This window comes from Hemitrygon akajei, chromosome 32 (genome assembly GCF_048418815.1).
Source record: "Hemitrygon akajei chromosome 32, sHemAka1.3, whole genome shotgun sequence".
Taxonomy (NCBI): Eukaryota; Metazoa; Chordata; class Chondrichthyes; order Myliobatiformes; family Dasyatidae; genus Hemitrygon; species Hemitrygon akajei.
This window is the reverse complement of record NC_133155.1, coordinates 30,800,851-30,813,816: the sequence shown is the minus strand read 5'-3', so window position 1 is coordinate 30,813,816 and position 12,966 is coordinate 30,800,851. Positions and strand designations below refer to the sequence as shown.

Below are 12,966 nucleotides of genomic sequence, written 5' to 3'. Positions count from 1 at the left end.
GGGAGAGGATGCCACAGACCAACATGTCAGAATGGGAATGCAGATTGGAATTAAAATAGTCAGTTACTGGTTTGTGGTGGATGTTTTCCATTTTTTGACAAAGAAATCCCCCAATTTACGTCACACATTACAAATGTAGAGGAGACCACACTGAGAGCACCAGATACAATAGACAATTCCCACAGATTCGCAGGTAAGTGTTGCCTCACCTGGAAGAACTGTTTTGGGGCCCCGAAAGGAGGCGAGGGCAGTGGTGAATGGATAGGTGTAGGATTTCTTACTTGCAGAGATAAGTTCCACGAAGGAGATTTGCAGGAAGGGACGGATAGCAAGGGAATCTTGGGGGGAGTGATCCCTGAGGAAAGTGGAGAGTGGGTGAGGGAAAGTAAAGATGTGTTTGCTAGTTGGGTCGCACTGAAGGTGACTGAAGTTGCAGAAACTGATGTGTTGGATGCAGAGGCTCATAGGGTGCCAAATCTGCAGCCTTTCTCCAATGCTTCAGAGAATAATGCCCTAACGTAAGCAACCTTTTCCTATAACTTGTGTCAAGTCCCAGCAACATTCTTGTAAATTTTCTTTGTACTCTTTCAATGTAATTTATCTTTCCTGTAGGTAGGTGACCAGAATTGCGAACAATACTGCAAATTTGAACTCACCAACTTCAATTTTATACAACTTCAACATGACATCACAACTCCTGTACTCAAAACTTTGATTTGTGAAGGCCAATGTGTCAAAAGCTTTCTTTAGGGCCTTATCTACCTGTGATGCCACTTCCAAGGAATTATGGGTCTGTATTCCCAGATCCCTTTGTTTGTCCACACTCCTACTGCTCTACTGTTCTCTGTGCAAGTTTTGCCCTGGTTTGTTCTCTCAAAATGCAACACCTCACATTTGTCTGCATTAAATTCCATCTGCCATTTTTCAGCCATCTTTTCATCTGGTCCAGATCCCACTGCAAGCTTTGATAGCCTTTCTCACTGTCCACAATGTCCCCAATCTTGGTGTCATCTGCAAATTTGTTGATGCAGTTTACCACATTATCATCTAAATTCTTAATACAGATAATATTGAGGATATATATACAGAAGGGTGCCAGAAAAAGGCTAGTAACATCATGAACATTCCCACCCACTCTACACAGACTGTCTGTCGCTCCCCCATCAGGGAGAAGGCATCATAGCATCCACACCACCAGACTAAAAACCAGTAAGGTTTTCTCCAAACAGTAAAGCTGATCAACACCTCCGACCACTAACACCACCATTACATTATTTCCTGTCATTTACCTTATGTATAACCTAGCTTTACTTTAAATATACAACTTATTTTATGTATTTATATATATTGTGTTTGACTTTTGTGCTTCATCAGATCTAGAGTAACAATTATTTCATTCTCCTTTACACGCGTGTACAGGGAATATTAAACAGTCCTGAATCTTGATAAACAACGGATCCTGCACCAATCCTGCAGTACACAAGTCACAGGCCTTCAGTCAGAAAGTCAACCATCTACTCACATTCTCTGACTTCTCCCACTAAGCCAATTTTTAATCCAGATTACTACTTCATCCTGAATACCAGGTTACTAAACCTTCTGGACCAACTTTTCTTGTGGGAGTTTGTCAAAGGCCTTGCTAAAGTCCATGTAGACAGGTCCAGTGCCTTTCATCAACTTCCCTGGTAACCTCCTCGAAAAACTGGTTAGACACAACCTACCGTGCACAAGGCCATGTTGACCACCTCCAATTAGTCCGTTTATCCAAACAGTTACATATCATGTCCCTTAGAGTATCTTCCAATAATTTACCCATTACTGACATCAAGTTCACTGGCCAATAATTTCCCACTTATTCTTAGAGCTTTTCTTGAACAATGGATCTACATTAGCTCTTCTCCAGTCATCTGGCACCTCACACTAAGGACATTTTAAATACTTCAGCCAGAGCCCCTGCAATTTCTGGCCTCCCAGATCCAAAGGAACACCTTGCCAGGCCCTGAAGACTTATCCACCCGAATTTGACTCAACACAGCAAGCACCTCCTCTTCTGTAATTTCGATAAAGTCCATGATCGGGGACACTTTTTCCCTTATTACGTTGAATACTGGGTGAACGAGTAGTCGTTGGGGTACTGCAAGTCTGTGTCTTTATTGATGCTTTGCTGCACGCTTGAGTGCTCGGTGGGGGTGCCGATGCTTGTTGCTGGTGGAGGAGGGAGGGTCGTTGCTTTGTTGCTGCTTGTGCATGGGAGGGGGGAGCTGGGGGGGGCTTTGGGGTTCTAACATTTAACTGTCATTCATTCTTTGAGGCACTCCTCAGTTTCTGAGGATGTTTGCAAGGAATTTCCTAATGTGTATTGTATACATTTCTCTGACTTTAAATGTACCTATTGATCTCACTACTCTTTTGCCTTAGTTCTATAGACTGCATCTGTCTCCTGAGTAAATATAGATACAAAAAATCCATTTAAGATCGCCCACATCTCTTCTAGATCAATGCACAGGTGACCCTACTGATTTTGTCCCTTGCTATCGTTTAGTTCTTAAACTATCTGTAGAAGCCCTTCAGCTTCTACAGAGAAACCTCATGTCTTCCTTTAGCCCTCCTGATTTTCCTCTTCTGTGTTCTGTTGCATTTCTCATACTTGTCAAGCAACTCATATTCCTTGTTGCCTATATCTGTTATACCCCTCCTCCTTTTTCTTAACCAGGGCCTCATCTTGTACTACCTTGGCAAATACTCAGTTTTCCACAAAACATTCAATCATTCAGGAATCAAAATTCAAGCTGATTTCTTAAAATTCCCATGCTTTTCTAAGCAATGATTCATATTGGTTACTTTTTTTCGAACAATTTTCCCACTACCAATGTCAGGTTGTTTGCCCTGAAATTATTCTATCCTTTTCATGTTTTTAAAATAACAGTAGCGAACCAGCAGTCTACAAACACTCTCGCATCATCTCTACAACCATACAAGATTGGAATCTCAAAGACCTTACTCAGCTCTGATTTTCCCTGGTATGCTGCAACATACACAAAGGACTGTGGAAGCTGTTTTAACCTATACTCATGAAGAATTTATCCTACTGACCAGACCTAATATGACTACTGCAAATGTAAATAAATAAAAGCAGCCCCTTACCTTGTGTAAAGCTTCCACTACCCGTACCACATCATAAAATATTGCAATTGTTTCACGTTCACTGAGCCTCTTCTCTTTAATAACATAATGCTGTAGATTGATGAGATCAGCCGTCTTGTCACTGAAGTCATGAGCACAAAGGCAGTCAAGAACTAAACAGATTCTTTTCTTCATTCTCCGTACAAGCTTGTTTGATTCAAACTCTTCTACAACAGCTCTATCCTGTAAAAGAATAAACACTTTCAGAACCAGAAAAATTAATGTAATCCAATTTATTCTGAGACACTGGGTTTCTGCTTATAAATTGGCAATATTTGCAAACAAAAACAAGCTTCACAAATGCAAACTGGTAAGGAACAACTTAGTTTTAATTGAAAAACTTTTGAAACACTGGCTCTCCCATAAGACTTCAGAAAGTACACTCTAATTTCTAAAGTTAATACATTTACCACATGATGAAGAGCTAAATTTTAAACTACATCTGCTCCTAGATCCCCCTTCACAGCCATCATGCATTTGTTGGGCACCTGCCTAGTCCAGGAAATAAACACTAGAAAAAAAAAACCTTGATTTGCTTCTTAAGGAAATATGTTATTTGGTATTTCAATGTATAATCTAGATTAAGGTTTATCGAACTTCATTCATACTTTACGTACCAGTGGATACTGCTATACTTTTAAAACTTTACTGCATGAAGCAACTTTCTCAAATTGATAGACGTAAAAAGAGAAGTTACTTTCAAGATAACTAAAATTGATAGCAGGTATACCAAAAGCATGTAGATGATCATCAAGCCCTCTCAAAGTATTCAATATACTATGCTTTACCTGAAATAGACCATGGTGATGCACCACTCCATCTTGACTATGCAGCAAGGACAGAAGGGAGTACTCTGTATGTAAAAGCATCTTGCCTTGTCTTTCTTCCTGAGTTTCAATTCCTTCACCTTTATCTTCAAGAGTAAGAATCTAAACAGTGGTAAGGGTTGGGTAAGGCAGTGAAGTTAAAATTCAAATAATTCATATCAATCTGAATTCTATAATATTCATATCTTCTTGAATGTCTAAGTACTTATTGAATTACATTTGTCAATTAAATACAAAAATAACTGACCTATTAATACACAAAGTAAACAAGCTCACTGACTTGAGGAAGCATTTTTTTCTTGTACTTGTTTCATGTATGTCTACTAAAGCAAATCATAAGTTCACCACAGTATGTAACCTTTGGAATCAAGCTTATGCCAACTCAACACTAAAACAACCTATTTTAATCCTCCAGGTACTATCTCAAACTAGTAAACCTATGGGGGGGGGGGGGGGGGGGAACTTTGCTTCACTCAATCCACTCAGCAATAACATTAAAAAAATAAGTTGGCCACCAGGGCCTTTGAGCCAAATGCTCTGAATAAAATAGGGGCTGATTAAAGATCTTAAGCCTTCTTTCCAGCATGATTGCCATCGCAACATTTATCTCTTGCGTTTATCATTTCACGTTCTTGATCTTTTTGCAAAGCAGTGGATGAAAGAAAACATGATAACTAACGTAGATACCTTAGTACATACTGCTATGGAAAGGAAAAGTAGAGCATGACTCTGTATTAAATGCAAATGTGGAATGTGCAGTAAAACAAAGGACAAAGACAACATCCAGGCAAGATTAGCTTGGGGCAACTGTAGTCAAGTGAGACTGCTGGTGATACCTCTGCATATTACAAGAAAGATAGGCTAAGGTGACAGTATGTACTCAAGCCAGACAAGTAAGGCCTCCAAGTAGTGTGACTTTTCCAGAAAGATCTTCCTAAAGCATAACATCTCTTTACACAGTGGGAGAGTGCCTGAGTCAGTCAAGATAGGGATAACCAAAGGATGCGAAACATTCCCACAACTAAGGGTCAACTGCTTTACTAGCATCAAAGTATCTGGTGTCAACTTGAAATTTCGATTGACTTTTAATACCTCTCTTCTGAGTACCGACTGATCTTGCAAATAAGGAATTCAAACATATACATTTGACCAAATGGTCAATATCCATAACTGATAAGCCAATTCAGTATAAAAGTGGTTTTAGAAGTGTGGATGACAAGGGCCCATGCTGTTCTCCTTGCGCACAAGTATCATAAAAGGAATGCCTGAGCTGTAAAAGCTCGCGTGTTCTGGGCCCAGTTATTTAATTTTATCAGCAACAACTGCATGAACTTGCATTAAACACAGATTTTAGACATGGGATTAAGAGCTGGGAGACCAGCTCAAGTTCAATACCATACTCTGCTTTTAAAACTGCAATCTATTTATAGATTTACCAGAGGAACTTGCATTCCAGAGTCCAAAGACATAGCCTCTCATCTCATTTCAATAGTCAATTATTCCACAGGACTGTTGGCAGGTGAATTCAGGCACGATCTCCAATTCTCAGTTATATATGGTTCAGATTTGGTGGAGATGGGCATGGGGCCGAGATGGAGGGGAGAAACAGAGTACATAAACTAGATATAAAAGTTAATAAACAGAATGGACTTGTTGATTGCATTCAATGGTGTTTAATGGCAAATAAATGCCAGTGAATGAAATAAAGCCTATTATTACCATCCCTTCTGGTCAAGGATTATAGAAGTTTAGCTGATAAAAGATTGCCATGGGCTTAAATTTCAACCTCCTTAAACACATTTAACAAATTTGGCTAATCACGTTTTGAAACAAATTAGCAAATGTGTTCTTAAATTCAATTGCCAATGCCAGTGACAAATATGTAATACTTCACCCCGAAAAAATCTCTCTGAATACATGTGAAAGTTTGGAAACTTGAGGTGTGCAGCTGACCATTTCTACAGTTCAGGTAAATGGAATTTAAAAATTCACCACTCAATATGCAACAATTATCGGAGTGAAAATGAAGCTTTAGCCCAATGCCTCTGTTTACTGTGTAAATAAGACAACCTTTACTCACTTTTAATTGATAGAAGTCATCTGTTCCATCTTTTCTTGCCAAACATTGAACAATGCTCTGAACAGGTGAATTTCCTAAACGAGGACCTAACCAAAAAAATAAATTATTTTAAAAAGAAAATGCATACACCAGAGATTCCTTTCAATTTAGTGGAAGACCGATGACTCACAATTGCATAAAAGACTTCCCTAACGTGTAGGACTTCTTACTCATTTTAAAATCAAGGTTATTGTGTATATTAAGTGCCTGCTGGGAACAGTTTGGTATGACTAATCCCTTGAGTCACTAAAAACCCCCATAAAAACAACACGCAGCTGACTAGTCCTAGTAGAGACTAAAATCGACAATTTTGAATCCTTAAGCACAATCCTTAAGACATAGCTAACCTAATGTGTCATTTATTTTAAACGTCTCAGGAAAGAATCCGAGTACAGAACAGGGTTTAAATAATTCAGGAATTTTTTTTTTAATGCATATGGTTTATCAGGTAATAGGCCTATCTCCAAATTAGGAGAGTCTCCGGGTTTCATACGCTTCTCTACTACATTTGATATTCAAACCTCAGACCTACTCTCACAAAGATCTTCCAGCAGAACTTTCTTAAAAATCCATCAGGAGCAGATGTCAAGACAATACTTGACCCTCCCTATCTCAGGAGCAATAGTTGGCATATATTTATAAAAATTACAGGCAAAATTCTGCTAAATCTCAGAGAATGAGGATCAAATTCATATCTTTCCTGCCAAAATGAGATCTGGATTGCCATAAGTTTTGCTGGCTCTCAGTCTTTAGAGTCATGAGTTGGGAAGGGTACTTAGCACACACCCTATATGCAATTCAGCCTGAGCCACACCTTAAATCCCTCTGGTAATTGTGCTTACAGAATGGTGCTGAATAATGAGTGCCAACATTTAGTTTCAGCATCACAGGAGGAATAACATTGCATTAACAAATCAGGAAATGCAGGTAAACTTATAATTGCCATTCATCTGCTATCCTTGCTCTCCTTTCTACTCTAGGCTGTTGTCTTGGGAATTACTGCGAAAATAGCCTTGATGAATAATGGCTGTATATTTTGCAGACTGCATACATTTCATTGATTACCAGTCAAGCACATATTTAGAATGTGTTACAGGATATTAATGAAGTCCTGACCAAGGAACTGATAAACAGAAGAAAATCTGTAGTTGCTGGAGATCCAAAGCACTGCATTGATCCTGCAGAATGGATAAGAGAAATGAGCCAACATAGCCAAATGAGACAAGCTCAGGTAAACAACTTGACAGCATGGATGAAATGGGCCAAAGGGCCTGTATCTGCATCATATAACTCTGACTTTACATGTCAGTGATAAATACTGTTATTTAATCAGTTTCATTATGTGCATGATTGAATGAGCTTCTGGTCAATGGCAACCTTTTAAATGGCAAATCTCAGTAATTTTTTCAGACAGTCATTGCCTGGGAATTACATGATAGGAATGTGACTTGTTATGTATCAATCCATGTTTAAATGCAATCTGGATATAACTGTAAGCAGACATGGAATGTATCACATCTAAGTTGCACATGAAGATGAATATTTTGCTAACATCTCCACTTCTTACCCAACAATGGAAAGCAATTGCTCGTACAGTTGAACATAGCTGTGGAATCTGCAGTGAGGTCTGTGTGACCAATACCAACCACACCTTATTCTGACCCTTTTAAGTGCATTTTCAGTGGTGGGGCTTTTTTCTCCCCACAAATTTCCCTGATTTGATTCTTGATGCCACACTCAGTCAAATGTTTCAATGTGAAGGATAGTAATTGTCATCTCACTTCTGGAGTTCAGCCTATCAATATTTGGACCTAAACTTCAACGATGATCAGGTGATCCTGATGACACCCAACACAGCAAATTATCAGTGATTTAGTCACACATGCTAACAGTATCAAAAAACTACTTCCATCATTTTGCTGATAGTCAAGATGCTAATTAACAAGACTAGCTTTGTTCTGCTTTTTGCATGCAAAGCCCATTTGGGGATTCTTCCATACTGGATTGGTACCAATGCTGTAACTGCCCTGGAATCGTTAAGCAGGAGGTAAAGCTTGTCCCAACCACAAATATACATATAACAGCTCTAATATTGCTTGATTCCATAACCATTACTGAACCAACTGTCTGTGTAATTCTTGCTATAACAAGACTCAAATGAACCGCACACTGGCTTTTGCAATGATGGGGATCTCAGGAGCAAGGCAATATGAATCACCCACTTGGCACTTCTGACTGAAGATAGACACAAATACTTCAGCCTTGGCTTTAGTACTCACATGCTAGATGCAGCCATCACTGATTAACCACTCTGATGAGTCATAATTTTTGTGTTTATTAAATCCATCATTTTGGAAAGAACATCCAGCTGAACCAGTTTCCCCATTCTCCATCTCACTGAAAACGATTTATGTACATACAAAATTCCACAAGCACCTTACTCAAATGCCCTCTGGTCAAGAAGCTGCAGAGTGGGTGCTGAAAGGATGTTATAACACTTCTCCATATGCTTTCAAATTTTTTTCCCCTACATCAGCCAGGGTAAAAACGCTTGCCAATTTTCTCTTTATTTGCTGACAATTAATTAGCTTCCCGAATATCTCAAATGACAAAATATTTGGGACCTCAGCCACAGAAACAAAGAGCCCAGATTTGATTCTTTGAATGCTGAACTGATCTTAACCAAATACAATTAGTCTCAGTGCACCAGGCATGAATGAAATCTGTCCGTGCCATAAACTACTGAAATTAGCAGGAAAAAAAGTCCTATTCTTAAAAGCAATACAGCTCCAAAATGAGCGCATGACAGGTAAAATTTAGATGAAACACATCAGTAACTGGATGATTTTGCTAACTAATATCCACTTCCTAGCTTCAATCAGGGTAGGCACAAATAAGAGACAAAGAGTACTATGTACAAATTCAGAATGAGAGAAATAGCTAAGAAAAATATGCCATGGTTAAACAGCACTTCTCCTTTGAAATTTTCTAAGTTACGGAACTCACCAAGGATAAATGGCCCAGCTCTTTTACTGTTGCTCCCAGAGATCCCTGTACAAAGAGCTTTGGATTGTACCGAGGATTCACCGGCTCCTCTGTCTAGCACTCGCCTCTTCATCTTCCTCCTCCAATTCTAGAGAATACAAACAACTATAATTATTGATTACACTCTGTTAATTCAACAGACAATAATTAACATTTTAAATGCCACCATCTAGACAGTTTAGCTACACAGGAGTTAATATAGATATTGTGTAATTATTCCCCACAAGAAAGGAGTACTGTCACATACCAGCTTCTAAAAGTAGAGCCAGTGTGAGAAGTTATGGTTATGAAAATGATGCAAACAACAATTCCCAGTTATGGAAAACAAGAAGTGAGTAATCAGCACTGAATCTCCTTCATTTTCATGTGCACAAAGCTTTTGCATAGCTCTTTTTTTTTTTAAAAACGCCCCAAGAATGAATTCTGTGTCATCATTAAGTAGGAGGGAGACATTGGCTTTCAATGAAAAAAAAGATATACTAAGCAGGTTACATATTTATATCAAAGCGCTTTCCTTTCAATTTCAAGATTCTTCATTACTAAAATTTTATCAACCCCTTCATTGTCCATAAACAGCCAGCTCATTATACCAAGGTATAGATATAATAAATATTGGTAAGTAATTGGTAGTTTTAGAAAACAAAGAGCACCTTTTTACAACACCTCTGCATGTTCCAGTTTCTGAAATAATATTTAAGTTCAGTGGTGGATTTAAGAATCTACATTGCACCGGGGGAGGGAAAAAAGGAAGAATAACTTAATGCTACGATTCTTCCACCTACTCTTCAGAAGTGAACTAAGATATTCTTTCCACTATTTTACTGCAAATTTGTCACCAGATCTGCATTTGGTCTCATTTACATTGATGTACAAATACCTATTGCTAATTCATCTGGAGTGAGAGTCTGAGTCCCCTGACAATAGGAAAGGTTGGGCAGCAAAGATTTCATGGTCTACAGTTGCATTACAGCAAAATAGCTGTCAGTAAAGACAAAAAAAAGTGAAGACGACAATGCAGAAGAAAGGAGCAGAAAGCAAAGATAAAAGTAAACTGTATTATTGTGATGAGAGGAGAGAACTACTGAAAACAGAACAGGTGGTATCAATGCCCTGTCAAGTACAGAGGAGTGAAAATCAGTCGAGTAAAAAAAGACTTCAGCATTATGTGTGGAAAGTGGCAACATTAGAACAGATGGGAAAATTTGAAGAATGGAATGGAATCTCTACAAGCAGCAGAGTGTGGGGGTGTGTATTCAAGGCATTTGTGGCAGTACAAGACAATGCAAGAGACTGGTCATTAACCTGTACCCTCCAATGGAGATAGAGAAATTAAGAAAGAGAGGGGAAGCAGCAGTAATAGATCACATTTAAATAAGAGTAGCATGTAAAATGGCAGAAGAGTTATGATTTTGTTTTGAGTTTTCTGCGAGTGTAAGAATCAGCACAAATATTCAATCAACCAGGAAAAGTTCAAAAAAGCCTGTGAAAGAATACGCCATACATCTCACAAAGAAACAGGAATAACTTACACACGCAGATTCCCACCATTACACCTTTGATTTGAAGGAAGTGATTGTAATTAAAGGAGAAGTTATTCACTGTGAGAACAAATTAAACCAGGCAAAGGAAGTTAGTGGAGGCAAGGTATAGTCCAAGACTACGTTCAAAATTACAATTTTGTGAACATGCCCATGAAAAGTCAAAAACCTCCTTGCACCAATGAAAAGCATTGGTGTAAAGTAGCTTTTAAAATGAACCAGTCCTATGCCTTGTACTTTTTGAGCTAAAAATTCACCCAGACACTTGCACATCCAAAAACAAGGGGTTGCAAATAGAATTACAAATGTTTATACAACAATATAACCCCATAAAGTCTTGACCAACATAAATACACTCTTAGTAATGAGGCTTTTCCTTTGCAGATGAGTATGGGTCTGACAAATGCACTAGATTTAATTTGTTTCATTATTTTCTTCTTAAACAACTTGGGATTAAAAATGATTTTCTTCCACTTCAGTTCATCAGATAATTGATGGGTCCATAAATAAGCAGGGCAGGTGGGTGGATAGTTTGTGAGGTGTGTTCTTTCTGCCATTTATGCTGGGCCCCTGTGTGCTTCTGATGAATGGGTGAGGTATCCAGTGTCATCACTTCTCTAAGCTGAGCCAGGGATTCCCAAGAGTCACAGGGGTCACGACATTTTAAAGGAGGCTTTGAGAATACCAGAAACCTTCTCTGGCGATGCTCATTTCAGAACTTGGAAATAAATTTGAGAGTTTGGTATGCTCAAACATGTACTATAGTACAAGATTCACTTGGGTTAACTACTGATCTGAATGATTTCCCAATTTGAGTTAAGTTTGTTAGGCATTGTTTGATCATTTACTTCACAGGGGCAATGATGCTTAAACATTATTACTATCAACAATTCACCACCGACCTATTCACCCAAAATGATCACACAGGAGTATTCATTCTAACCAACAGAAGTAGGAAAAAAATTGAATTTTACCCACAAAAAATAAAAAACTCAAATAGAATTTGCTTTGATTCATTTGTATTTGCCTGACCTAAGATTGCAAACAATTACTAATGAAGCTGACTGTGAAAAACCACTCAAAATTCTGCAGTAATAAACAAACACCAATCCTGATAAAAATAATCAAAGCACTTGATCATTTTGGCACCTGTCACTGGTGGGGGTAGTGGTGCAGGCAGGCAGGGGCAGATGTGGGATAGGATGTGGGCGGATTGGAGAAATGGTAAGGAATTCTTTATTCTTTGCTCAGAGTTATGAGGATTGAATCACCAATATTCAATACCAAAATTGATCTTTAGCCTACAACAGAGTGAGAGTTATACAAACAGGGAGGAATGTAGACCTAAGGTTAAGGCCAAATCAGAATAGACTTTAAGGGCCACATGCACAATTCATATATTAACACAGGACATTTCATCCCCATTCTAAGAAGTCAACTAAATGCTACTGTCATGTTCTGTGGAGTTTTGGATTCAGCAGAAAAACTCTTCCCTGAGAATGTGCCTTTCAAAGGGTCTTGCCAGCTTGATCAATCAATAATATCACAACAGTTTGGTTTTAACTTCAGCACCATTCTTCTCCATTAAACCCTGTCACTTGATTCACTGAATACCTAAGAATCTACCTATCTCAATCTTGAATATGAAAAATAATTATGTCTTCACAGCTCTCTTGAAAAGCAAATACCAAGAAAGTATCAATCATTTCAGGAAAGAAATTCCTTCTCAATTGTCCTGAATGACCTACACTTCATTTGAGACTGTGGCCATTGGATCTAAACAGCGAGAGCAAGGAAATCTTCATCCATTTATTGGTCCTCTCTCATTCCATACACAAGATCTATATTTACATGAGGTTATGTTGTATCCTTCTAAACATTAGAGTATAGACCCAGAATGTTTCACCCCATCCATATGGCAACATCTCCACTTTCCAGCAATCAATCTGAGGAACATTCTCTGTATTCCATTGTAAATATTCTCTTCTTTAGGTTGATAGACAAAGCTCATAAGAGAATTCCAAGCCAGATCTCATCAGATTCTACAAAGACATCTTTATTGCAAAATGATTCAAGAACAGGAATAAAGCCCAATTAATTTAATTAGGTACACCTGCTCATTAAAGCAAATATCAGACAATGCATAAAAACATGGAAACATGGTCACCAGGTTCAGTTGTTTTTTTAGTCCAAACATCAGAATGGGGAAGAAATGTGATCCAAGTGACTTTTGACTGTGGAATGATTGTTAACG

General features: G+C 38.3%; 1 protein-coding gene across 2 annotated transcripts in view; it reads right to left on the bottom strand.

The window, feature by feature from the left end:
• The window catches only part of stk40 (serine/threonine kinase 40), a 96,708-nt gene that overhangs the window by 60,560 nt on the left and 23,182 nt on the right, over positions 1–12,966 (bottom strand). For both annotated transcript variants that reach the window (XM_073034507.1, XM_073034506.1), the window contains exons 2-5: positions 9,136–9,262; positions 6,091–6,176; positions 3,972–4,112; positions 3,145–3,366 (exon numbers count right to left, since the gene is read on the bottom strand). In XM_073034507.1, coding sequence (XP_072890608.1) covers positions 3,145–3,366; positions 3,972–4,112; positions 6,091–6,176; positions 9,136–9,247 — 561 coding nt within the window. In that variant the 5' untranslated portion in view covers positions 9,248–9,262. The remainder of the gene's footprint in view (positions 1–3,144; positions 3,367–3,971; positions 4,113–6,090; positions 6,177–9,135; positions 9,263–12,966) is intronic.